Source organism: Oryzias latipes (genome assembly GCF_053564925.1).
Source record: "Oryzias latipes strain Hd-rR chromosome 1 unlocalized genomic scaffold, Olatipes_Hd-rR_3.1 chr1_Y".
NCBI lineage: Eukaryota > Metazoa > Chordata > Actinopteri > Beloniformes > Adrianichthyidae > Oryzias > Oryzias latipes.
Genome location: NW_027616335.1, coordinates 1,569,984 through 1,596,477, shown reverse-complemented (window position 1 = coordinate 1,596,477; position 26,494 = coordinate 1,569,984). Strand labels below are relative to the sequence as shown.

Sequence of the window (26,494 nt, the reverse complement as noted above, 5' to 3'; positions counted from 1 at the left end):
TTTGTAGCTCCCGGAACTTTGTTACCTGTCCCTTCGATGCACACGAACAGTGGACAGTGAAGGACAACTTCCGCTTCCGGTCCAGCTGTCAAAACAGAACCACGCGTTTTTGTTTTGTTTTTTAAATAGAACTTTAAAGATGGTGAGTCTGCTGCAAGTTATGTCTTTAAACAAAACCAAAATGTTATTTTAAGCACCCTACAGAGTAATGTTATGCTTTGCACGTGTTTTTAGCCGAAAATCCAGAAGAATAAAGCAGCGGAGAAGGTTGTTCATCCGTATAGCAGGAAAGCGGGATATCTAGCCCGAGAGGAGAGCAAGCTGAAGAAGAAAGAACGGTGAGCAGATACAGAAAAACAACAAACAACTTAAAAACCAAGCACTCAAAAGTAGGTACGACGGCACGACGATTATCTTAGAGAGCGATCAGACTAAAATTGTTGTTGAGGCTGGGGGGGGGGGGGGGGGGGGGGCGAAAAGTCAGGAAATATCATTTGTCTTTTTACACGTGACCTGCAAGTGTTCAGTCCGTCATGTTAATCTGTTGAAAAAAAAATTGAAAAAAATGTGATTACATCATTTGTATTTATTCGTTTAATCCATGTATATATACACTAATACCCTTGAAGTTAAAAATTAACACAATAAAAGTCAAAATTAACCTTACATTAAAATAGTGCAGGCAGGGCATGAGTTGTTGGTCATATAAATAGACATCTAACTGTAGCCCCCCTTCTAACTTGTCCTGTCTAACAGCTTAGCAAACATAAGAGATAAAGGCTTCTTGTGTTTGACAGATTTTACTGTTACAATAGGAGGTTATTCTTCTGACACATGAGGTATATATTTGTATAAACCCCTTTTGTTTTTTGAGGCTTACCTTTATGTTAATTAAGTTTGTATGCATTGCTTGTTGGACAGGACAGAAAAAAAGGAGGAAAGAAAGTGGGATATTAGAGATGGAGGATAAAGTTACAAAAGGAATTAAATGTTGTTACACCCTTTTTGTGTCTAGGGGTACCAGGAGGAGCATAACATAAAGGCAAAGTGTTTTGCCCTGACTTAAAATTATTAAAACACCAAACAATCATCTCCATACAAATTACAATTTAATAAATACCAAAACCAACAATAACTTAAAGGTGAAGCAAAAAGGCTTCAGGTTGAACCAAGGCCAAAACAACAAACAAAACCCCACCTAACTGAAATCTGAAATCTTACCCGTGAATGAAAGAAAAAGGAATTCAATGACAAAACTCTAACCTCCCTAGACCAACATGAACTGGAGAAAACATATGTGAAAGAAAATGGCAGTTCACCCCTACAGCTTCACTTAAACATAACTAAAAACAAAAGACTTACACAGAGTGGGCCTGAACAAAAAACCACAAAGAAAGTGCAACACAAACTACAGAAAAGTTGGTGAGGAGCACACAGCTGCAGTGGAGACAGGTTGGAGCAAAGCCACCTTCTCACTGACTGGAAGTCCACATGATGCTTTTAAGGCTGCTACCATCAGTTTGGGAGCCACACCCTTTCAATACCACAGCTGAAAATAATCAGACAGAGAGACACACAAAGATCCACAAACACAACAAAGTCCCACTTTGATAGAAATAAAATACACAGAACACCGAACAAAAAGAAAGAGCAACGCTAAATACGGCCACAGCGTAGGTGTTCCATTTTAAAAATTCTTAACGCACTTTGTGGTTTTATTCTGTTAAAAAGTTTTACTAAAGTGTATTTTTCTCTATGATGGTTTCTGCTGTGCTTCAGGTTAAAGAATGAAAAAGCTACACGTCTGAACAACATTGGTAAGCAAGTCCATGCATCAAATCAATTCATATGCATCAAGCCCAATGTAGATCTAATTGCTTGTTTCTGGGTGTTATAATGACAGGTGAGAAGCTGCTGTGGTTTCAGAGTCAGTTGGATTCAACAAAATCAAACTACACACGGAAAGATGCTTGTGAGATAATAGAAAGGTATGAAACAGATTTCCTGTTTCGTTCTGTTTGAATTTCATGCAGCATATCTTTGCATCGAAGGGAACAACAACGAAAAATGGGTTTAACACTTGTGTTTGTGGATGTTTGGCAAATTGCTTCATTTTTAATGCAGACATTTTTTTAGTATTTGTTACTATAGATTAGAAGCTTAATGGTTTTATATTGCGCCTTCTTATTAAAATATAGTCTTGATATGTTCTCTCTAAATCGCATGTGGGTCATGAGTTTGTGTCTGTTCAGATACCTGCACAGGTTCGATGCAGAACTTGAACAGATCGACTTAATGAATGGGATTAAGGGTCGACAAGGTCGTCTCCATGGTGCCAGAGAGGCTGCCATCAAACAGACTGTGGAGCGTGAGCGGGCGCAGTATGAGGGCATCGGGTTTGGTAAGTCGAAGGGGAGGATACCTTTGTTTTTAACTTACAGTATCATCAGATGAAAAAATAAAAACATCCTGAACATGTGCTGAAATATAATACCGTATTTTCCGGACTATAAGTCGCACCGGAGTATAAGTCGCACCAGCCCAAAAATGCATTATGAAGTAGAAAAAAACACAGATAAGTCGCACTGGACTATAAGTCGCATTTTAACTTTCACAACCTTATATGACACAATCATAGCAGACTGTTTATCTAATAATTTCACAGTAATTTTTTCTCAAACGTATTTATTTATTCTTTTCATGAAGCATCATTGGCTAACTAATAATCTGTTTTCATCCTATATTTGTAGAAACAGTTTTCACTTTTATTGCATTTCTGAATCTATGAAATCATTGGAAAATAGAATATTATGTTGTTAGCCTTCAAGATCTTACTGTAAAAAAAGTTTGCTGATTCTCTGAGTCACTTAACATACTCTTAACACTTAACATACCTCATACAACAAATTGACCCAGGAACATCATCTTTGTTCCTCACAAATGAACATAACAGGAGGGTTAACAATGTATTTATTTCAATTTATTTCTAATCTAAGTCGCTGCGGAGTATAAGTCGCACCCCTTGCCAAACTATGAAAAAAAGTGCGACTTATAGTCCGGAAAATACGGTAAAATGAATCGGATTTGAGATAAGCTACACACTTTTCTGTTGCCAATTTGGCAGCGATGGCTGAAATTGTTCTGTTAAAGTAGCTAAACTCCAACATTATCAACCAATTCCAAAATAAACCAGCTCAAATCATTGTTAAATAAAATCTAAAATTGTGAAATAAAAGTTTAACTGTTGTATTAACTTATTCACTCCTTTTCCCTGTTAGGCTACCACCCCCATTTTTTAAATAAGATTTCATTCTAATTAAGAGTCTGTACTTGATATTTGCTTTAATTTTAAGAAACAAAGATGCTTGCTCGTCTACTTAAAAAAAATCTCTTTGACTCGTGTTAATGTGTTGTTAAAACTTAGGGGTGAGAAACATTTTTAACTCTTGTAATTTTTTAATTTTCCAGATTTGTTTTTTGCATTTTCTGAGCTTGCGCCAACATTAACTCTTTAGAAAACTTGCTATAGTTTTCTATTTGTGAATTATCATTTCAGTTTTAAATGTTGACTAGTTTAAAACGTCTTTTTCCCTAGTCCCAGATTAACGAGCAGCAATAACTCTTCTTTTCTCACACCTGTAATCAACAATAATCACATTTAACATTGTTGTACTTGCAGAGATCCCAGACATCATGAATGGGAAGCATCTTAAAACATTTAGGTGAGTTTTTAAAATATGTATATTGATTTTCTTTTGCCTATATGTTGACTGAATTTAACTGAGCAGTTAGCAAAAATGGTATCTTTTTATTTCACTATTTTAATGTAAAAGATTTCACACAAAAATGAGATAATAAAAAGGATTATAAATTTGGATTTATTAAGGTAAAAATCCAACAATGTGAATTCCTAGATTTCTTTTTTTAAACATTCTGTCTCTCACAGTTGAAGTGTACCTGTAAATGAACATTACAGACCCCTCATCATTTAAGTGGGACAACTTGCAGAGTGGTGACTGAGAAATACTTGTTTCCCCCCACTATATGTACAACAAAAATAAATCTTCTGGTTTTATTCACTCATCTCTGGAGGGTACAGGTCGTTGCAAACATTTTTTATGCTGCCTTCATTCTCAGGTTAGTTGCCTACATAAAGGCCAGCTGATGTCCTCCAGCTCTTCTGTTAGTGCAGCAGACTCATATTGTGTAAAACACACAGCAGAATCAGAACAGGGATCCTTAAACACCAGGACAGTCAGAAAATGTCAGTATCCTGGAAGGGTTTTATGATCTGTAATTTGAGGTTTTTGGAGGAAGAAGAGGAGAAACCTGAAGCGTGTCCATTTGCCCTTCGTCCCCGCTTTTTAGTCAGTCTTATTCATTTTTATTTCAGTTTATTTCTTAAGCCCTGATTCACATAAATACTGTCCAGCTGCATAAGTTGCTGGCTTATCTTTGTTCATCTGTGAATCTCCTTCACTGAACTCATTGTCTTTACTTTAATGCCGTGCGGCTCCAGTATCTCAAGCGCTCCTTTTCTTGTGAGCTCAGCCTCCTCACAGTTGTTTAGATCCGGGTTGACCTCTGAATGGTGGGCGTGGAGGTGTGAAGCGGCACATTCGCTTCATCCAGCGGAGGAGGATGAACTGTTCACTTCAAAGAGCTGGAGGCAGAAATCAGTTATTTTTGCATTTCTGTGCTCTTAGAGAACGTTTCTAAATGAAGAGTGGAAAACTCCAGACTCTAAAAGTTGACAGAATTTGAAGACAGGAAAAAAATAGAGGAAGACGATGATATCTGATTGACCTGCATGTGTGTTGTCTTATTGAGTAGATTTGTAATGAGTCAGCATACAACTTGGGAATACACCTGTCTGTCCCTTTAGAGTTACAAATCTCAAGAAAGTAAATGGAATACAAGTGCTGTTATTTTTAAGTAAACCAGCACTTTCTTTACAAGTGTTGTAGAAGAAATCTTTTTAAATCAATCATATTTGAAGACATCTCTTTTAAAAAAACAAAACATTTTTATATGTGTTTTTAAGTATTTGGAAGTATTTGTGTTGAGATTGGCTGCTGTTTTCCATGATGGAAAATCACTTTTTACCTATTAAAAATATTGCTGTACAGCCTCAAACAGGTTTAACTGTTGCTTATAGGCGTCTTATTTTAGAATAAGACATTTCCTGTCACAAAAAGCCCCCGTGTTCAAAGTTATTTTTAACCCTTGTGCTATCCTATGGGGTCAAGATGACCATTGACGTGTTCTCCCTACCATGACAAAGGTGGATAGAGGTGGAGAGGATTTCATGTAATCCATGGACACCAGTGAAGATCATAAATCATTGAAGAAAAAAGGTTCAGCGCACTGTCTAGTGGGTCTAGATGACCCAACTCCCAATGTTAAAGTGCCTAGGATAGCACAAGGGTTAAAACATGTTTGCTTACCACAACAAGAAAAATTATGACAGAGGTAAAGATGAATGTTTGATAGACTAGATTCAGCGAGAGAAACTTCAGATCTACCAATTTAACCTTGTGGTTTTCTGTGGAAGAAATTAACCCAATATAACCAATCTATATAATCTTTCATACACACATTTCTGAGATTTGCATCTCATTAGTGGGATCTAAACTGTCCAACTTCCATCATCTTTTTATCTAATGTAAAAGGATTCCCAGTGGTCTTTTAACCATGATTACCTCAAACAAGGCCCTTCGTCCCCCCAAGTGCAGACGAGGTATGGTTGATATCCCACCATGCCTTTATTTACACTCTCTCACGCTAGCTTACACCCCCTCACAACCCCAACCGTATATTACCGGCGCTACAAAAATGGCGAGCAACATTGGAGCTATCCAGCTGTAGAGTTTTGAGCCAGATGCCAGCTCAGACGAGGAAAATGAAGACGTTAATGGATCTATTTGTCTGAAAGTGGATGCATCAGAACGAAACTGAGCAGGGAGACTTTGGCCCATCCATTTCAGTTGTTGTGTCACAAAAGAAAGCCTTTTCAAACTGGATTTTATAGTCTGCTCCTGGGTCATTTTGATTTGAATAAGTACTCAGAAATCTTAAATTCTTTTATAAATGTCCTCCTCGTGAAAAGAATTCTACAAGAACATGTTAAAATCCCCCAAAACACTATTTTCATTGGAGTGGGTCTTTAAAACCTATTGTATGCAACTTCAAAAATGTTTTCTGCCCTGAAGTTCAACAACATTCCACTAGGGGCAGTAGTGGAATTTCAAAATGGCTGCTTCCATGAAATCTCAAAAACCTTGTTGGTTGGAAAAGTTTAGCTAATTTTTCTATACTTCATGGTCAGAATAGCTCCTTTATTGTTATTCATTTCTAAAATGACTACTCGCTGAATTAAATAAATGCAAATTTTGTTGACAGTAAATTCTTTCTAACAATGTCAATACCATGTCAATAATATGTGGATCAAATTAAATAAGGTGCTTTTTTGTCCTGAACATTTATGTCAGAGTTTGCACATCTTAAACTAACATTGTTGCGAGCAAAAATTTACCAAATGACCCCACCCTTACATGTTATTCCTTGTTATTCCTAACATGACAAAGGTGGATAGAGGTGGAAAGATTTCATATAATTCATGGACACCAGTGAAGATCACAAATCAGTGAAGAAAAAAGGTTCAGAGCACTGTCTAGTGGGTCTAGATGACCCAACTCCCAATCTTAAAGAAGTACCATAAAAATCTTCTATTTTGTAAATTTTTCCCCTTTAAAATCCATTCATAAAGTAGAATCATGTATTTATTAGTGATGCTTTGAACATTGATATAAATAAACAGGTTGCTCTTTGGTTGGTCTAAAGGAACATTCTTAGAATCGTTAGACCTCTTAAAATAAGGGGATTACATTTGCTTAAATGAGATTTCTGGACACTGTGCTTAAGAAATGTCTTACTGCAAGAAAGGATGTCATGTTGTGTAAAAATCTGCTTGTGGTTACATAAAGTTCTCCCTCATTTGAAACTTTTGCAACTCTAAAGTCTGCGTTTCTGATGTGTTTTGTTTTGTATGTTCTGCAGCTTAAAATGAGATATTTTTGTTGATTTCTGTTTTTCTTTCATGGCAGAGAATGGACCGGGGATCTGAGAAAACTTCCAAACATTAAACTGCGAAAGGTGTCGAATAAAGGGCTGGGCACAAAGAATGATGGAAAGGAGGATGTAGAAGAGGAACATAAAGAAGATAAGGATGATTGCAGTGAGGAGGAGGAGGAGGAGGAGGAGTATGAAGATGAGTCAGCGCAAATGTCCGACTCCCACTGAGACTGCAATGAGGCTTTTGTGGAACTGCCACCAAACTGGCCTTAAAATAAAGGACTCCTGTGAAGCACCTGACCATGCTGAGCTGTGTTCGACTGAACGACGTCACCACAGCAGCCTCACTCGGGGTTCTACATTCAGTCTTTATTGCACAGACAAAAATGGGCGTTACACCCAGAGAATCATGTGAAACGTCAAAGTGAATAAATAAAGCTGTAGAAAAGTGGATGAACTGTGGTCTATTTCAGTGCAGTGTGACCAAACAGCTTTAATCCAAGTTACAAACTGATGGCAACAATAACATTTCTAGTGACACAAATGCATGAAGAACTGATCTCCAGTGAACGAGAACACACAGCTCCAATCAAAACAGCTACTTGAGGTTCGATTTTAACATTTAACACATTCCTATGGCAATAATATATATGTATATATATATATTTGAAACATTAGATTTTTATACTTCAGACGGAATTACAATTTATTTTTGAATACCTGTTTCTGTACTTGTGAACTCTGACTCTTTGGTGTCTGGTGTCCTGATTGTCCAGAGCTAATGTTAAGGCCCCAGTATGCTTCAAAGTGCAATTCAGATTTCAGCAGAGGCTCTGGAACGAGGGTCACAACAAACTCTGATCCTCTTTTTTTTTTCTGCATCAACAGAAAGCTTTAGTGGGACTGATGACTCATCCAAATGCATTTTACGTGTTTCAGCTGTTATTCTTCTTTGAACATTCAGTATCTGCTGGTTATAAGATAAAATAATAGTGGTCAAAAAGAAAAGAGGGTTTGGATTAACCCTTGTGCTATCTTAGATGACCCCACCCTTATATTGACGTGTTCTCCCTACTAAGACAGGTGGATGAAGGTGGAAAGATTTCATGTAATCCATGGACACCAGTAAGGATCACAAATCATTGAAAAAAAAAAGGTTCAGCGCACTGTCTAGTGGGTCTAGATGACCCAACTCCCAACGTTATAGTGCCTAGGATAGCACAAGGGTTATAACTGGGATTTGTCAGTCTGAACATGGCTTGTGTGAAGTGAAAAAAATCGGCAGAAAGGAAACCCTTCAGAAATGCTCTGGAGTGAATTTAAAGTGCAGTAAATTGTGCAGCATCCACAGGGCGTTGACCTTTGTGCAGCAGCAGAGGAGCATTAACTCCCACTTCATTCCGGATTTCTGTCTTCCACTCCTGCTGATGTATAGTTTATTTTATCTCACATTAGCTGGTCTTGAGTGTACTATTTGAAGCATAGTGAGGCCTTTCATTGTTAGCATTCACATGCTTTTGAGTTTTTCAAGCTAAGTCAGTGCAGGTTTACAAAGTGCATACAAATAAGATGGCATCAGTAATACCATTTCACAAGTGTCCGCATTAATTTCTGCATCTTTGCTTCTGACCTTTTTCTCTTTCTCGGATAGGCTTATATTTTGCTGCAGACGATCTGCTCAGTTTCCCAGTTTCACTGCAGGACTGGGTCAGTTCTGCTTCAACCAGCCGTCCCATGAGCTGGGGAGAAACTGCTGCAAGAGTCCACATCACACACAACAGCTGGTCTCGCAGGCTGAGCAGGGTGTGATTGACCTTTCAGGAGAATCAAGTCAAACAGGGTTTTGCGCTGGCGCCACTGCAGCCTCTACAGACACGTCCGAGTCCACTTGGGCCTCAGGTGTCGGGATGGGAGCCGGGGTGACCGGCACCTCCACGGTTTCGTGCTTGCCGTTCGTGAGGGCGCTGCACTGCGTCTGAGACTTGTGCAGGTTTTTCTCGGGGCAGTTCTGCACGGTAATGATGCGGTTGAAGGCCTTTAGGCGGCGCCACAGCTGCAGGTAGACCTTACACTGGATGTACATGAAGATGAGGCCGCCGGTAAAGCCAATGGCCACTACAATGAGTTTGGTCCAGAAGGGCCACTCTAGCACACCTGAGGACACACAGTTACTGTCAGGTAACCTGCACAATGCGTGAGGCGGCCGCGATGGTGGTGTGTGACGAGCTTACCCTGCTGCTCATAGGACTTCAGTAGAGAAACTCTCCAAAACTCATCTGCAATCAAGAGTCAGCGCAGTTTCTCTTTATTTTTATTACAGTAAGAAGCCTAAAGTAAGTCAATCTGTTTTGATGCATTTCATTTTTGTACCTGAAGGTTATCACAACACACCACAATGAGCACATCTAGAGTGGAACACAAGCACAAGGGGTCTGTTTTTACTACACTTAAGAGCAAACTGATGTTTCAGAGATGCTCCAGTCTATGGCAGGAATGTTAGAATCCAGGCCTCGATGGGCGGTGTCCAACATGTTTTCCAACCAACCTGCCCTTGAATCTCTTTATAGGCCCAACAGACCTGATCCAAGTAATCAGCAGCAGATAAGGCGGGATTTCTGGAAAACCAGCAGGAGGCCGGCCCTCGAGGCATGGAGTTTGACACTCCTGGTACTGTGGTGTTAGTCAGACTCCACTGCATGGCTGCTTAAGGGGTTTGGGAACCCGTCAATTTCTACATGTCTTTAGATAATTGTCAAACAAAACACAAAAACTGTAAGAACAGTATTTTTATAGCTTTGCTATGTTCTGCATGGTTTCTCATTGTGCTAGACTGTCATGGTGTGCCATTGAGATTCCACTTATTTTCTGGCTTTACTTTTGCGTCTTTGCACTTTGTCAGATTTTTGCATCCATTTACTGTTACCTGGCTTCCTTCACTTCGGTTTTCTCATCTAAAAGTAGAATCTTTGAATGTGTTTGCTGGCTCACCTGTTCTGGTTGATTTTCACTGTAAGAAGTTGGTGTCTTTCCAGCTCATTTCTGATTTTTAAAAGAGCTGTGTTTTTGGAATCCTACACTTAACCTTCTAATACTCCTGAATTAAAATCAGCTATCGGCCTGCTGCATTATTGGAAGTGAATGAAGAAATCACCCTGTACTCATATATGACATTTCTTTAGGCTTTGCTATGAAGGGATTAGGTTTTATCTTTTGTTTTTTCTTCTTCCTTTTTTTTTGGGGGGGGAGGGGTATTGTAGTATTTTGCGAGAAAAAAGTTACAACTGTTAAATTCTGAGAATATAGTTGTACATTTACAACTTTAAATCTCGTAATATTACGGTACTTTTTTTCTTTTAGTGGCCCTAAAACTCCATCGCATTAAAGTGATTTGGATTATCTTACAATTCTTCGACTCAGAATCAATCAGTTTGCCTAATATTATTTAAGATGCGTAATAAGAATGTAATCATTGTCTTACACTAGGAAAAAAGCATAGTTAGTTTTCAAACATGTTTTAAATTCTAATAGAAAGTTGTAAACTGTATGTAAGGCCTGTTGTTACTGGTTTTCAAGGAGTTGTGAAAATGTCCTTGTAGTAAAGACTTTACAGGCTGTAAAGTTTGATCTTGTGTTTGCCATTTACTAGATGCGTTATTACTTTAAATTTCTTTTTTTTTCATTTGTTTTTTATCTTGAAAGATCACAATTGTTCATAAATTTCAGCATTTTTAAAACCACAAAGAAGAACTCATCAAATTAGGCATACATTTTTTTTAAATGCTTTTAAAATGTAAAATGTCACATTAATTAAATCAAATAATGCGCTGACACTGTTTATACAGTAAGTAAAATAAAATATGTATAACTTAATTTCAGTGGATTTTATAGATTTAAATGATCTTAGCCTGTCAGTACCTGTACCTGACAATGGATTTGTATGTTACATTTTTAAATCAGCAGTTATTTACACTTTACATGTTAACCTTTAAATTCTGTCTAAATACACGCACCTAATTAAACATAGCTAAAGTCATGTTGATAATGAAATATTTTGTATATGACTGATCATTTTCTACACTAAGCTGAGAGTGTGATAAAGGATGTCTAAGGAGCAGAAGGAAACTTTACTGGTGTTGTGTTTGTTACCTTTTCACAATGTTTATATTTATCTTTACTGCTTTTAGGTTTATTTTGCATTTTTATCCTCTTACATCGTTTATCAATAACTGCTGTTTTATATATTTACATTTTGATTTCACCCATCAAAAAGGTCATACATTCCCTCCCAGCCATCTATTTTCTTAACCTGCTGTATCCATTTTGGAGTCCCGGGGTTGCTGGGGCCTATCCTAGCTGCTGTTGGGGAGGATGGGGTACACCCCAGACAGGTTGCTTGTCTGTCGTAGGCCACACAACCACACCCAGGGACATTGAGAGAAACCAATTAACCTATTAAGCATGTTTTTGGACTGTGGGAGGAAGCCAGAGTGGCTGGAGAAAACCCATCCATGCACAGGGAAAACATGCAAACTCCACACAGAGGGGTCCCAGCTGGGCATTGAACCAGTAACTTCTCACTGTGAGGCAAGAGTGCTAACAACTTTGCCCATTATGTACATTGTATTATTTTTCCCTTTTATGCTGAGATGTATTTGTTGTTGTTTCTCTTTCGGCTTTTCCCATCTGGGGTCGCCACAGCGAACGAGTCGCATGGGAAACTTGGCAATGTTTTACGCTGGATGCCCTTCCTGACGCAACCCTCTCAAAGCAACCGGGCTTGGGACCGGCATAGAAGTAGAGAAGGGAACAGGGAGCAGCCTGGAGTTGAACCTGGGTTTCATGGATGGAAGGCACCGCAAACCAGCACGAGCTAAACTGGCTCCCCTGAGATGTATTTGTGATTCTTTAAAAAATTGCCTTTTGGCTTTCACTCTTTGCAGAGATGATTTTTAATGCACAATGCAAACTAATAAATAGATACAAATAAAGATTATTTCCTATACCTGTGAGCTGAATTGAATGAATGTGGAAAAGGATGTCTAATGAGCAGAAGGAAACTCTACACACCACCACCACCGCACTTGACCACCAAGGGACAACAACAGTTCCAGTCAAACGTTCATTTTGCTATTTCACACCAAATTTCTTTGTCAAACCTTTGACTGGTGCTGCATACTGACCAAAACTAGATTTTAAGGAAACATGTAACAGCATTTGAACAACAAGCTCCAAGTCCCACAGCCAGAGTCATGCAGGTGTGAAGATTGACAGGTGGGAAACCACTGCAGCTACTCTGTGCAGTTTGAACCGCTATGAGCTGCTTATTCAATGTAATTAACCGATTAACAATGGTGTTTCTGATCCCAGTGGAAATAACGGAATACACCAATGAGAAATGTCAATAGTTGTCACTGGTTCATAGACTCTGATTGCATTTAGTGAGTAAACGTCAGTGTTCTAGGGTGACTGTGGAGGAAACCACATCACCACCGAGCAGTCCTTTTGCTGCATAGCCAGTGCAAAGAATTTTATGAAGTTGTGTCAGTCTGCATGCCTCTGCTCTGTGAGTGGGTAGAGGTTTGGTCGAGGGCTCACCGTTCTTCCCAAGTTTGATCTCCTCCGTGGTTCTTTTTACCAGAATGTAGACAGACCACAACATGCACAGTATTGCTATCAGGTGAAACAAGACTGAACAAAAGATTTTTCTCCTCTCGCTCTTCGACATGTGCAGCTTCTCCCACTGAAACAGAGGTGAGACGAGACGGTTGAAGTGCAGCAGGAACTAGTCCTCTAAAAAACCGCAGCTGGTGTGTGCGCGCACCTTGTTTAAAGGCTTGAGCTTGGTCTCCATGATGAAGTCAAACTTGCAGAGTTCACAGCAGCGGGTGTCTGAAGACTTGATCCACTGGTTGAGACAGGCCTGATGGACAAAGCTCAGGCTCCCCGTGCAGCGGCAAGGCATTATCAGCGGGAACTCGTCATCCCCCTCACAGTGGCAAATCCTGAACACAAACAAAATTAACAAAATCTGCCAATGGGGTAAGGAAATGGTCTGACCAAAAGCTGCCATTTTTAAGAAAAAAAAGATGAAACTAAGATTATTTTGTTATTGAAAAACTTTTTTGGTAAGATTATTTTTCTTACGAGGCAGAAGAGTTAATTTTTTAATTTTTTAAAAAGGGTCTTTGTACAGTTTTTATTCAGTTTTTGCAGTGTAGCAGCTCCGTGTTTTATTTGGTTGGTTCAGGGGTCACATGTGACTCCTTTATTTCTCCACCGTGGCTCTTGAAAAAATGCGAACAATTTACATAAATAATGAGTTTGTGGTTTTGATCAATATGTTTTTAGGATGTTATTTATGTTTAGATTTTTCAAATGTCACATAACTGATCAAAATGATGCACATAAAGCCCATATTTTGGTCCTCAGCTGCACAGCAGTGTCTGATTGCTGTTTAGAGGCAAAGTTCTAAAAATATGGATTTGCATTAACAAGCATAGATTTAAAAATTTTACACCAATTTTGTCATGTTTATTCGATAGTAAAAGGAGAAAAGGGTGAAGACGGACAAAAGTCATCACAATAGAAAATGTCATGTTTGAATTTCTTGCTTGCTTGCAGTTTTAATTCTGCAAACTGTGAAGCTTTATTTTCTTTTTGCAAAGAACTTGTCCTGCTGTCAAAAGTAAAAGTTAAAATTGTTGTATGTAGAAGAATGCATCACTTTTACGGTACATATTTAACAATTTTTGTGAATATTTAAAAGCTACATTTTTAAAGGATGGCATCCGGGTCTCAAAAACATAAAGTGGGACTTGGTGGCTCTCACTGGGTTTTGGTTGTTAAAAGACTGTCCCAAATGATTCTTTTAGCTTTAAAGGCTGCAGACTCCTGGGCTGATTGGAGGTTTTATTGCACACTGACCTGCAGACCTCCAGCTCAGAGTCTTCTGAGCAGGGTCGAGGCAGGCCCCCATTCACCCCACAGTGTTTCTGAGGGGTGGGCACAGACATGTCCCCGTCTCCTGACCCTCGTTCCTGGTATTTTTTGGTGATGAGTTCCTCTCCGCCCTCTCCCAAAGAGGAGCTGCCTCTCGGGCTCCGTGACTTGCAACTTTTCTCGTTTTCTTTGCTCCTGGACCTCTCTCTCTGTGACACATGACCGTCTCTCTTTGTTGACCCTACGATGCTGTGGCGCTTCTTAAGGCCGCCACTCTCCACCAGAGGCTGATTCTCCTTTCCTTCATTGGAGTCTACCGACTGCAGCTCCATCGTCTCTGCTTTGTCTCCCTGCTGCCCGTTGGCTGCTTCCCTCTCGCGGCTGCTCACACTGCGGCGGCGCGCTCTCCTGGCTTTCTCCTGACTCCAGCTGCGGGTTTCACGCCGTGTCTCATCCTCGGAGGAGGAGTGAGACTCCTGAGCACCTGAGCAGCGGAGGCGGGGAGGGAGCTCCCTGCGGTTCCTGAAGGAACGCTCCCTTTTCTCGCTCAGCTCACTGCGGTCAGAGCTGAGGCTGCGGTCGCTCTGCTCCTGTTTGCAGTTGGCCTCCACACAATCTAGGGTGGTGCAGCTGCTTCTCTTGCGGCGGTGGCGCCTCTTGGTTTGTTTTTTCTGACCCTGAGCTGCCGAGCTCAAAGCTGTGCTGGTGACTGTCATGGCAGAAGTGTTTTTTCTGGTCTTGTTGAGTTTGTTGCACTCAGGAGCATCCTCCTGTAAGTTGGTCAGCTGGCCAGAGCTGGATGTACACACAAACACATGCAGATGACAATGAGTGACAAAAAGTGAGGAGATGGAAAAGCAAATGTTTCTCATGCAGTTACTCTGGCATTTTTGTGCATCAACTGCCTAAAAAGACAGCACAAGGACAAAACGTTGACCATAAAAAATGAAGGAAATGAAAAGATGTGAAAAAAAGTATGGAATGAGCTGAATGTAATAAATGATGGTTTGACCACAGACATTTTAGCATCATCTGAACATCTCCATGATGCAGTCATGAAGATTTAGGGTTATAGGTCACATATTGGGGTAAAAGACAGTTTTTTTTTTACTTTATATAACCATCTGTATCACATTTGATGCACGCATTTCTCAGAGCCCTGTCATTATGGCATGATCTAAACGTCCCTTAAAAAAACACTGTTTATAACTTGGTCCATGTTTTCTGCCCTGTAGTTCATCATCATTCCACTAGGGGCAGTAGAAGGGCTTTTCCTGCTCATTTAAAAATGGCTGCTTCCATGAAATCTCAAAAACACTTTTGTTTTGCTAATTTTTAAAACTTAATAGTGAGATTACCTCATCTGTTTTTTCATCGACTTCTTGCTGTACTAAGAGTTTAAAATTTGTTGATAATACATTCTTTATATACATTCTTTATATGTCAAAAAGTGTGGATAACCAGAGGTTCATGAACTGCAAAGGTCTATTTCTGTGTGTTTTCTGTCTGCTCTGTGGGTAGATCATATAATTTTTACTGTATGTTTTATGATGCCCCAAGAAGGTCATACCAATTCACCCTGCACCTCACCAGAAACCAGCTTTAAGTTGTAGTTTACAACGGCTGAGAAAAGCTGGCCTGCATGGTTTCATTTCCCTTTTTGATTTTTGCAGGTGTTCTATAAATACAAAAGTGTCTCCTACAGCGGCACGAAATGAACAAAGAGCTTTTTTACCTGCATATGTCCTGAGCAGATGTTGTTGAGGTTCTCGAAACGGAAGTGACTCCCGCCGTAGAGTTGCTCCCCTGAAACAACCAACATCTGCAGTTTAGCTCCAGCCTTGCTCTGTGACAACATTTGTGTCCCGAGTTATCACCCTGGTCCAGCAACTTGCAGACTAACAAAGCATGAAACCCATTAAGAGATCAGAACTCTAACTGACAGTTGTCTTGAAGACTGATGAAGCCATTTGGATGAGGGGGTGAAACATTTCAACAAAGAAGATTTGAAGTCCTGATGCCACATGTTCTTTTCTGTCTTCCAAGGAAAAATAGTTTCACCAAGAAAGTTTGTCAGTTGCAAAAAAGTTTTAGTTTGAGAAAACCTGTTTAGTGACTTGAATTTTTTTGTAAATTAAAAATTCTTGGTAAGACCATTTTTCTTATCCCGCTGGGGGATTATTTTGCTTATTTAAAGAAAATCTTCCAATGGGGTTAGAATTTATGCCTTCTTTCTAAGGGGGTTGTTTTTCACATTGCATGGATATGAGGGTGTTTGGTGTGAGTGAGGAGGAGGAGGCAGAGGTTAGTGTTAGATGGAGGCAGATCATTTGCTGTTCCCTAAAGTGAAGAACTGAAATGCAAAGAAGAGCTAGATTTAATGTGAGAAACATTTTATCCATTACAGTCCTTAGGTTGTGATCACAGACAGCTTTGCTATTTTTATCTTTTTTTTCTTTGCGCTGGGCATTTTGGGAGTTCTGTGTTCAACAATCTCCTTTAACACAGACAAATCTTTGCATTTATCTCACTCCTGCTGCTGTCCATGTTGTAATCTACAGCAACAAACGTCTGTATGTTTCCAACAATTACAAAAATCCAAAAGAACATCTTTCGAACCGTTTCTCAATTATAGAAAAGAAACGTTTGTGTTTAATATTTTTGTAACACCGTACATTCAAAAGTCGGATTAAACGAGTAATAATTTTATCTGTTGGTTACTTTTGACAAAGTTACTCTCGAATGATCTGATGTGTTCACGTTTTTTGCCAATAAGGGGCAAAATAACTGTAAGAAATTGACCATGGAGAGGCTGCTAACACCTGCTCCTGTTCATATTTGACAGCTTAAGTCAAACATGTTTGGTCTTTATCCCTGACCTAATTACAAAAAATGTTATAAGGTAGATCCTCCTACATTTTAATTTATTTTCTCTAGCCCTTAGGACACTTTACAAGTAAAAAATAGTATTGAATTATTTTTTTTAATCTATTTTTGTGAAGATTTAAATGATTGAAACATTCAGAAATACACTTTTTTGTTTTTAATAAAGAAAAATATATTTTACCTCGAGTGTCTCTGCTTAAGTTTTGATTTTTATGGTAACATTGTGCAAAAAAATTTGTCTTTAATTAATTTGTGAAAATATGGTTTGGAAAAGCATTAGTATAAACCAAAAAAACAACAACCCGTGATCCACTGAATCTATAGTCCTGGCAAAAAAGTGTGAATATACATTTACATATTTTTAATTTCCATGTTGTTTATTCATGCTTCACTACCATATAACCTCATTTTATATCCAGTGTATGGTTTTTCTGAGTTGTTTCACATGAAAAGGTAATGGGGCCACAGATTCTAAGCTTTGACACATGACCGTCACCTTGGAGATGTTGCTGTGTCGACTCCCTGAGCGCCCAGGCACCTTCTTCCCCTACAAGAAGACAAAAAGGCACAAAAGCGTTAATGAATAGAAAACAGAGAATGATGCTTTTCCAGAAGCTACCTTCACGGGGCTTTTAACAAGAAACAGCTACCTTGGTGAAAACATTGACATAAATGAATCAAAGTGAGCAAATTACATAAACTAACAAGCTTTAATGGGTCTCTTGTGTGGTTTAGTCGTGCTGTATTTACTGTTCAAAATGCAGCATCAAAGGTCACATGTTCCTTCTATTTCACTGTGACCTGAGCTGGGGCCAGCAATCCAATTACCTGGTTATCCTGCCACACGGACACAATGCTTCTCTGCAATGTGTTGCTATTTAAAGTCAACCTAAGTTACTTTGTCAAGAACTTCCCAGACTGCTGATCACCTCCACTGCTGGACTTTGAACTTGACTCTGTGGGTGCAAAAATTTCACCCGGTGATGATTGAATGTAGACCAAACGTTTTATTGTTTTTTAAATCACATTTTGTGACAGTTATTCTGATAAAACTATAGCAAGCAAATGCAAAAAAATTTTTTTTTTTTTAAACAAAGAAACTCTTCTTCCAGAAAATGAACTTCTTAGTAGGATCGCAACAATTAAAAGAAGTATTACATTTTTAACACCAAAAAAGTTTTTTTCATTTTTGTAATTAAAGTTGAATAAAATATTGGAATTCTTTTATTAAATAATATGATGAACTCAAAAAACGGGAAGAAGACTTCTTTTTGACATGATTTTTTTCTGACCCCTAAACTCATAAGCATTTTATCTCATGTAATAGTTCAGATGATACTAAGGCAAAGCTGGGAAATCTTCTTTGTAACAACAGAAGGATTTTGGTCTTCCACATCACCAATTCACTCCCACGTCATCAGCTAGACAACAGATTATTTACTGTCTGGACTGCGTGTTCGTTAGGTCCTTCGTGTCGCCATAGTTCGCATTTACTCAGTAACGCCACATTAATTTGGCACACTTGATGTCACAATTATGTCATTGCATGCTTTCTTGCTTTACATGTGTTAATATTCCTGTAAAAGTGGTTCAAACTAAGCATAAATAACTGACTATTAAATTTTATATTACTGATACAAGTTAAATTACTAAAGATAAACAACAAAATCAATTCTAGTTTTTTTGCAAATATTGTCTTTCCGTCTTTTTATTTTCTTCATCAAAAATGTCTCTTCTTTACTGTTAAGAAGAGAAGTTTTTGGTGCTTCCATTAAGAGGCTGTGACTTAAAATTGTCCTTTTCTAGGAAGCATTGAGGCCAAAGCAGATCAGCTGGCCTATGGTTAACCCATAGAGTGTTCCATCTTCCAGCTACTTGATTTTTACTTTGGCAGGTTTGTTTCACACACCAAATTGTTTTTACAGCAACTGAAGGACAACAAGTTTATGTAATTTTCTAATGTGGGTAGTGTTTTAAAGCTACTTTCACACCGCCCTCAAGCAGCTACTTCGAATAAAAAGCCTATGTGAATACACGTAAATGCGCAATTTTGGGCTTCAAAACTCTTGCATTCATGCGTGACTGCGTAAGTCTTTACAATCATTTTTGGGCGGCCCTGATTGCGACCAATCAGGGACTTGAATTTGGTAGTGACGTATGGAGGTCGTCCCTTTTACTTCCCAAAAGTGCCAACTGTTTGAAAATTGATCAGTTGCACCGCTTTGACACCAACTGTGGGTGGTGGACATGCGCTGGAAAACAGCAGCAAAAGAAAAATAAGCCCCTCCTTGCTTGTTTAGTGTGAACACCATGGGCTAAACACACTTTCAAGAACCTGGATTTAGTACATTCTTGAACGCATGTCACATACCTTGAGTGTTCTCTTCTACACAGAAGTACCACCTAAAAGTACATGTTTTCCTTTTTGGGATGGACAGCTTCAGAGGTCAGACAAGGTGAGCTTTTTTAGTCGAACAGAAAATCATACACTGATTAAATGTTTACTCATGCTTTGTTTCCCCTTTACGGACTGAAGGGTGGGAAACAATCAGGTAATGGCATGCTTTGGAATCGTAGGCACAATTTTCTGGTTCTTATAGTAAATTAATGAATTTACTCCTACCAACTTAGAGAGCAAAAAGCTTCTTTGGGGCAAATTATTATATATTAGTTCATGACACTTCTAAACTATGACAGTAAAAATTTTGAAAATGCAAATGATTTGGAGACACAAGTGATAAATGCACAATTGAAAACTAGCTCTGTGTTGAAAGTTAAAAAAAGAAAAACAGATTTTAACTTTCATGTCATCAAGGTTTGATGAATTGCATGTAATACTACATTGCCCTGGCTAGTATACGAACCCTCTTGCAACCCTGGAGAGGACACTCCAGCCTCGCTGGCATTACTAGCGCGGCCGACATGAACCAAGACGAGAGCTAGGATACGTCACCCATGCTCAACATGACCGATGGAGGCCAAAAAAACACTCAGAAAGATTTGACTCTTCTTTACTTTTTTAGGTTTTTAAACACCAACTTCTTAAGAAACATCATCCCATCTACACAAACTCATCCTGGGCATAACAAAAAAGGTTAAATTACAAGAAGAAAATACAAAAGCTTTGTTTATGATTTATAATTTACCCCAACTTGAAATGATAAAGCATTTTTTGTTACTTCTATCCATGATATAGTTGCTGGAACACACCATGCAACCCATTAAAAATAAACAAGAACAAACTGACAAGTAGGAGACAGCATCACATAAGCTGATCAAGGGATTTTCTAATTGCCAAGTTTAAATCAGTGGTTGTGCTCGGAGTCAAAGCAAATGCACGTCCGCGTGCTTAAGCGGTTGGACACATGTACTGAGTTTTAAGGCACACGTTTATTCCGATACGCTGGTTTCTACGGTCTGACAGGAGAGATCCATCACTTTAGAGTCTTGACTCTGGCTGTAAATCAAATATTCCTTCTGAAACATCATGCAGAGTCACAGTTTCAGCTGTGATATAGTGTTGCTCCTACATAGAAGCTGTCAACAGATTTACTCAAATATATGTCTTTCATCAAAATCAAAACACTTACTTTCCAGTTGTCCCAAAAAGATTAAATAAAGCCAGAAGACTCATTGTGAATTTCTGCTGGAACCTGAAGCCATAAAGAACATTGCTCAAGACTCATTGCATCAGTAAAAGCATGCAGATGCTGGAGACACAGTTCAAACACAGACAGAGTAAAGTGTTGCCAGGTTTGATATTGTTGATATTACACTTATCAGAGTTGGGTCACGTGATATTTACTGCATCTGCTTGCTGACCTTGTGCTCCACCAGACTTAATGCAACTGCTAATGTAACAAAGATCTGTCCGATTTTATCCTGATCTGTGTAGTTATCATGCCTAGTCTTGTGCTCTGTTTGTTTTTGCAGTTTTTATCTGCAGAAATCTTGATTCTTTATGCAGACAGTGTCCCACACAGTTTTTGAGAAATGAAGACAGGAAGGAACATCTCAGAACAGTTATGTGATTCATGCCACTGAGCTTGGAAGAATGTGTGAGTGATAAAACAAAGAGTACAAAAATACTGTTTGCAACACCAGGCTCAAACTCAAAATACATTTAAGCTATGATGCTTTTTACTTTTACAAGAAGTACATCATCTTAAGTTTATATAAAGTCACATGTTGAGTCCTTTTGTCTTTTTTTAAGTCTTTCTTTTTTTAAATTCAACATGATTGAAATAAAAATGTAAAATCAGGTTTAAATAATCCAGCTCTGCAAGCTTCCCAGTCCCAGATTTTACAGACTGGATCCGATCTAACACCACAGACCTATGCAAGAACATAGATTACAAATAAAACATCTGCAAACGAGAAGACCTACTTACTGCCTCCTGCTTAGGCCTTCAGTCACTTCGGAGGAACAAAGTAATGTTTCACAGCGAAGACATTACTGGGACAAACCTGAGCCTCCGCTCCTCAGCTGATACTGAGACACATCGCGGATTGCAGCGGCTCTGTGCGAGCACATGTGCATGTTTTCTGCAGAGGGGATTTAGTGATGCTGCGTGGACTGAGGAATGTATTTTGGTTCCGTTCTTTGGCACACAACCAAAAACGCACAACTGTGAAACTGCAGCTGCATGCTATCCTTTAGCTCCAAGTAAGCTGACCTTCATTCCACCACATTGTGTTCATATTTTCCGCTCATAAGGATGCAAGACATTTATTTAACTTTGTTCTGAGAATCATCAAAAGATATAAGTATATAATTTATCAAAGCTGCTTGTAACTCTTGTGCTATCCTAGGCTCTTTAACATTGGGAGTTGGGTCATCTAGACCCACTAGACAGTGCTCTGAACCTTTTTTCTTCAATGATTTGTGATCTTCACTGGTGTCCATGGATTACATGAAATTTTTCCACCTTTATCCACCTTTGTCATGGTAGGGAGAACACGTCAATGTAAGGGTGGGGTCATCTAAGATAGCATAAGGGTTAATGGTTATGTCTTCATGACAACACAGCCAAACAAACTGAAATTCATGTATTTTTATTATAAACATCTTCACTAAAATGTTGCAAAGGACATTTTAAAACACATGTAACAGAGAAATCTGTCATTCCAAAAATGTAAATAATCTTTTCCCATTAATCATGTAAATTGAAGTTTTTAAAGACAGTGAAAGACGTTTAGATGTCAAAAGTGATTTGAGCACAAATTAAAAAACAATAAAACTGAAGCACTAAAACCCGTTGTTCAGATAAAAAAACAGCCCCTGATTCAATTTCTGGCTGTAAATTAACAAAGTTTCAACAACCAAAACTGAATTATGACCGAGAGGCAATTGGAGAGACCGTTTGCAGAATGTGTAGCTCATTTAAAGTACTTTTTCTATTTTCTTCACCAATAACACTAACTTAACCTAGTTAATTATTCCCAGTGACACTCTTGCTTTGAAGGACTTCATGTTGAATCATTGATTTCAGCTTTAATTTTTCCATCTCAGACTTGACAAAAATATGTAATATGCAAAATAATTAATCTAAATGAGATATCAGGTTACACACATCTAAGTTGAGTAAGTCAAAAACTTATTCACATCAATATGTTTGGTTATGCCTGTGACTTTTAAACACAATTCCCCTGGATGGATAAGATAACTCCTAGACCAGCGTCAACCCTTGTGCTATCCGAGGCACTTTAACATTGGGAGTGGGGTCATCTAGACCCACTAGACAGTGCGCTGAACCTTTTTTCTTCAATGATTTGTGATCTTCTCTGGTGTCCATGGATTACATGAAATCCTCTTCACCAAGGGTTAAAGGAATAACTTAGGCTATAGATAAATAATTAGAGGCAAATGGTTGTTTTGGGCACGAAAGTGGATATTTGCAAGAGACAAAAAGAAATAAAACTGTTACACTGGTGGAATGATGATCCATGCAAACAAACAAAAAAAATTATAATTTTGTATTTGCACATAAATACATACAGTCTGTCACATTAATGCTTTTAAGGGCAAAAAGATTTGAGCAAAAAAACTTTTTTGTACAACACAATGGCAATACAGCTGACAAGAATAATATCAAGATCTGACCATATCCATTGTGGTGTACTCAGCCAGCTTTAGAGCTCATTTCTAATAGAATGACCTCATTAGACAGTTACAAGTGGAGCCAAAATTAGACATTTTTTATTTCTGAATATTTAATTAGAGAGTGAAAAAAACAGACCATCAGGAAAATGTACCAAAGTTTTGTTTGCATTAAAATACTGAACACCGGTGAGGAGACAAATAAGTAGAGAAAGTCGGGAGAAGGACGCAAATATTTATACCCTGTTTGTATAAGAGGCCTTGTTTATAACTACATTTATGCCATTAGTTTGATATAACAGAAATATACACACTTGAACGACAGTGGGACAAGGGATTGAGCAGGTAAAGTTGTTAAGTACAAAAACAACAAGAAGAAGAACAACAATAATAAATAATTAATAAAATTAAATAAATTATTTCCTTACATTAATATATTTTTCTTTTGAGATGCTTTTAAACAGCAACAAAAATTCTACTGTGATTTTATAACCAAAATCTTTAGCAAAATCAGCTTTGTAGTCTTACTAAACCAAAAGAAGGGTCAATATTTTTAAGGATTTCATTATTCACTAATTGGAATTTACTAATTGGAAGAGTCAAGATCACGCAGCACGAGACAACGTATCGAGATTCTCATTTGATGATTTTTTTTTCTATTGCAAAAACGTCTTCGAAGAAAGGAAAAAAGATGTTTCTATGATATAAATGTGGAGTAAAGTGGATTAATGGTTAGAGTTTGTAACCAGGAAAGCATGGTTACAAAAATCTAGCCTGTCCTCAAGTCAAAGAGCAGGGTCAAAAAATAAATACGAATACTTTTCAAACTATTTAAAAAAAGAGCAATTTCCTTAAAAAAGAAAATTCTAAATTTGACTTTCTTTTTATTAAAAAAACAACAGAAACACAACAACACTGGGGTACTTAGTGAATAAAACTGCTGACGTTTGAAAGCAGAATGAGGAGGTCAGAAACTCACCTCATTCTTGTCTTTGGATCGAGGAATGCTCTTGCCGTTGGTGGCGGTTTCTCTTGCTGGAACCACAGTTATCTGTTGTACTGGCATGCTGCTGTTTCCAAGCAACCTTCTTGTGCTACTCCCGCAGCATTCTCAGTGTTCCGTACCCTCCTGTCCTCCAATCTGTGCCCCTGCGTGGGATCCGCCGTCCCATCCACAGACAAATGAACCACTGCTGCCAGATTCCACTTGTTTATTGGCTCAATCCGGATCACCAACAGCAAGGGAATGGGATCAGGTCACCGTAGAAACAGGATGACAGCTCACAAGATGGTTGGGTGTGAGGTTGTCATGGAGACAAGGCGGAAGCTACTCAATAGTGCGCGCTGCTTCCTTCTCTTCCTCCTCCCTCCTCCACACAGACAAGAAGAGGAGTTGAGGTGTGTGAGCAGTAAACAAGGAAGCAAAGGGGAAAAAAAGCAATGATAAGTGCCATGCGTGCCTCACAGGGGGCGGGGCAATAATCTGGTTGTATTTGCTGTACAACAAACATAAGGTTCCCAAGGATTAGGGCTTAGACTAACCCCAATCTCCTCCTCTGACCAATGGTGTAGATAATAGGCTTACACAACTTGTGCACATGTAAGGCACTCATCCAATCACGCATTCTCCGTTTAAACAGTCTGTCTCATATTATAACAGTGGACTGAGATCAATAAAAGTTACTCTTTTCCTGTGTTATGTTGAAGTGATGAAAATGCATCAATACAGCTAGACTGGACATAAAATGAGATTTGTAAATAATGTGTAAACAGTTCCACGAGCATGTGTGGGCGGTGAGGTGGTAATCCTATTTTAAAGTTTCTCGGGTCAGGAGGATTATGTTTGATAAAAGTGGAAAATGTAGGAGTTAAAGTTGTTACTAAAGGTAAATCTGGAGATGTTCTTTTTTTTGCATTTAGATTTGATCATTCAATAACAAATATTGTTTATTGACAAAAAATGTTTTACCGTTCAACAGGGGAGAATTTTTGCCCATCATTTCCAAATACATTTGTTGTGAGTGAGCTGGAAAGGTTTTTAACAGTGACCTTTTAAAGACAAGTTTATTTCACTTATTCCATGGAAGATTTTTGTAGGATGCTACTGAGCCCTGGACATGACATTAAAAGAAACCAACAACAACAAACTGTTCCCTCATATCAACAACTTGACCATACATTTTTTTGTGTGCACTAAAAGTAGAATTTTTTAGCACAATTTGGTTTTGCTGCCACAAATTAGAATTATTTAGCATATGGTGCACACAAATGAACATTTTGTGCAAACAAATGAGCATTTTGTGCACACAAACTAGCATTTTGTGGCCACAAATGAATTTTTGTCTGCAAAACTTTGCTTTTTGTGAGCGCACATGACATTCCAAAAACAAACAAGTAGGTAAATTTTTCCTTCAAATTAATAATTTGTGGCCCCAAGTTAATATATTGTGTGCCCCAGTTAGTATTTTTGTGGCTGCAATTGAGTATTTCATGGTCACAAATAGGTATTTTATTAGCAGTTTTTTGGGCACAAATTTTCATTTTGAGGGCACAAATGAACATTTTGTGCCCACAAAATACAATTAAATTGGTACACGTGAGCACAAATTAGTTATTTGAGGGCAAAATTTATTATTATTTCTTTTTTAATATGTTCAGTGCTCTATACAAATTAGTGTTTTGTGATAACAAATTAGTAGGAATTGAAAATACTGTAATACTAATATGTGCCCACAAGATGTTAGTGAAATGCTTATTTGTGGCCATGAAATAGGACCTGCTAATTTGTACGCACAAAATAATAATTCAAGGGCACAAATAATTAATTTCAAAGCATAATTTATAAATATTTATGTTTAAATGTCATGTGTGTATTTGCAGAATTACCTCCAGAGCACCCTGCAGCAAACTGGCGACCTGTTTAGGGCATACCCCACCTTTGCCCAACAGTAGCTGGGTTGGAACCAGCAGCCCCAGCGATTCAGCAGATGCTGAAGAAGAAAGATGGAGCATCTGTCTTGTTGAGAGCAGCAGTAGCTTTGATTTTGAGAGAAATACATTTAATGTCCTGTCCACATTGTTTTCCCACAAACCTTTGTGGCTTTGCTGTAGTTCAATGTTTTTTTTAAATGACCACACAAGGGAGACGCACTAATTAACTTTTCATTTTAAAAAATCACACGACAGATCTTTATGAAAAAAATACAAACAAACAAAAATTTAGTTTGATCTTTTTTTACGATTTCAGTTTAGAACAAACTAAAGACAAACTTATTTAAAAACTCTGAGAATATTCTTATACAACATGCCAAAGAGGTCAGAAATCTTACATCGTAAGCATCCGCTTACATCCACACAGCCCATCAATAATTAGGTTAAATGTGATCTCACTTGAACTTGAGAGGGGATGTATAAGTTAGCACATCTTCTTTTCTTCTCTGCAAGTGTGAGACACAGAAAGACAAGAGTCACTGAACATGTTTTTGTGATGAAGCG

The 26,494-nt window shown here is 38.3% G+C and overlaps 2 protein-coding genes across 4 annotated transcripts; one reads left to right on the top strand and one right to left on the bottom strand.

The window, feature by feature from the left end:
- On the top strand, positions 1 to 7,525 carry LOC101158171 (translation machinery-associated protein 16). Its single transcript, XM_023957750.2, has 7 exons — positions 1 to 142; positions 235 to 338; positions 1,780 to 1,817; positions 1,904 to 1,988; positions 2,253 to 2,401; positions 3,680 to 3,722; positions 7,107 to 7,525. The coding sequence occupies exons 1-7, from the start codon at positions 140 to 142 to the stop codon at positions 7,300 to 7,302; spliced, it is 618 nt and encodes a 205-aa protein (XP_023813518.2). The 5' UTR covers positions 1 to 139; the 3' UTR covers positions 7,303 to 7,525.
- On the bottom strand, positions 7,423 to 24,605 carry LOC101155329 (uncharacterized). 3 transcript variants are annotated; one of them, XM_011476768.4, is made up of 8 exons: positions 23,979 to 24,605; positions 17,396 to 17,446; positions 15,749 to 15,819; positions 13,999 to 14,808; positions 12,896 to 13,076; positions 12,670 to 12,814; positions 9,306 to 9,350; positions 7,423 to 9,228 (listed from the first exon to the last, which is right to left on the bottom strand). In XM_011476768.4, exons 1-8 carry the CDS (start codon positions 24,063 to 24,065, stop codon positions 8,906 to 8,908), a joined length of 1,713 nt encoding a protein of 570 aa, XP_011475070.3. In that variant the 5' UTR covers positions 24,066 to 24,605; the 3' UTR covers positions 7,423 to 8,905. The 3 variants fall into 3 exon arrangements, with proteins under 3 accessions (XP_011475070.3, XP_020559604.3, XP_004066053.3); XM_020703945.3 differs by lacking the exon at positions 23,979 to 24,605 and adding an exon at positions 21,291 to 21,425; XM_004066005.5 differs by lacking the exon at positions 9,306 to 9,350 and having other exon boundaries at positions 23,979 to 24,603.
- Between the last annotated feature and the right edge of the window lie 1,889 nt (positions 24,606 to 26,494).

What these genes read in the sequence shown, in the direction of transcription:
- LOC101158171 (XM_023957750.2), top strand. An exon ending in GCTTGTGAGATAATAGAAAG is followed by an intron (nt 1,989 to 2,252) that starts GTATGAAACAGA and finishes GTGTCTGTTCAG; the next exon opens with ATACCTGCACAGGTTCGATG. An exon ending in AAGCATCTTAAAACATTTAG is followed by an intron (nt 3,723 to 7,106) that starts GTGAGTTTTTAA and finishes CTTTCATGGCAG; the next exon opens with AGAATGGACCGGGGATCTGA.
- LOC101155329 (XM_011476768.4), bottom strand. Translation starts at nt 24,065, where the DNA reads ATGCCAGTACAACAGATAACTGTGGTTCCAGCAAGAGAAACCGCCACC. An exon ending in TCTGCTCAGGACATATGCAG is followed by an intron (nt 14,809 to 15,748) that starts GTAAAAAAGCTC and finishes GTGTACATCCAG; the next exon opens with CTCTGGCCAGCTGACCAACT. An exon ending in GAAGTCCTATGAGCAGCAGG is followed by an intron (nt 9,229 to 9,305) that starts GTAAGCTCGTCA and finishes GTGTGTCCTCAG; the next exon opens with GTGTGCTAGAGTGGCCCTTC.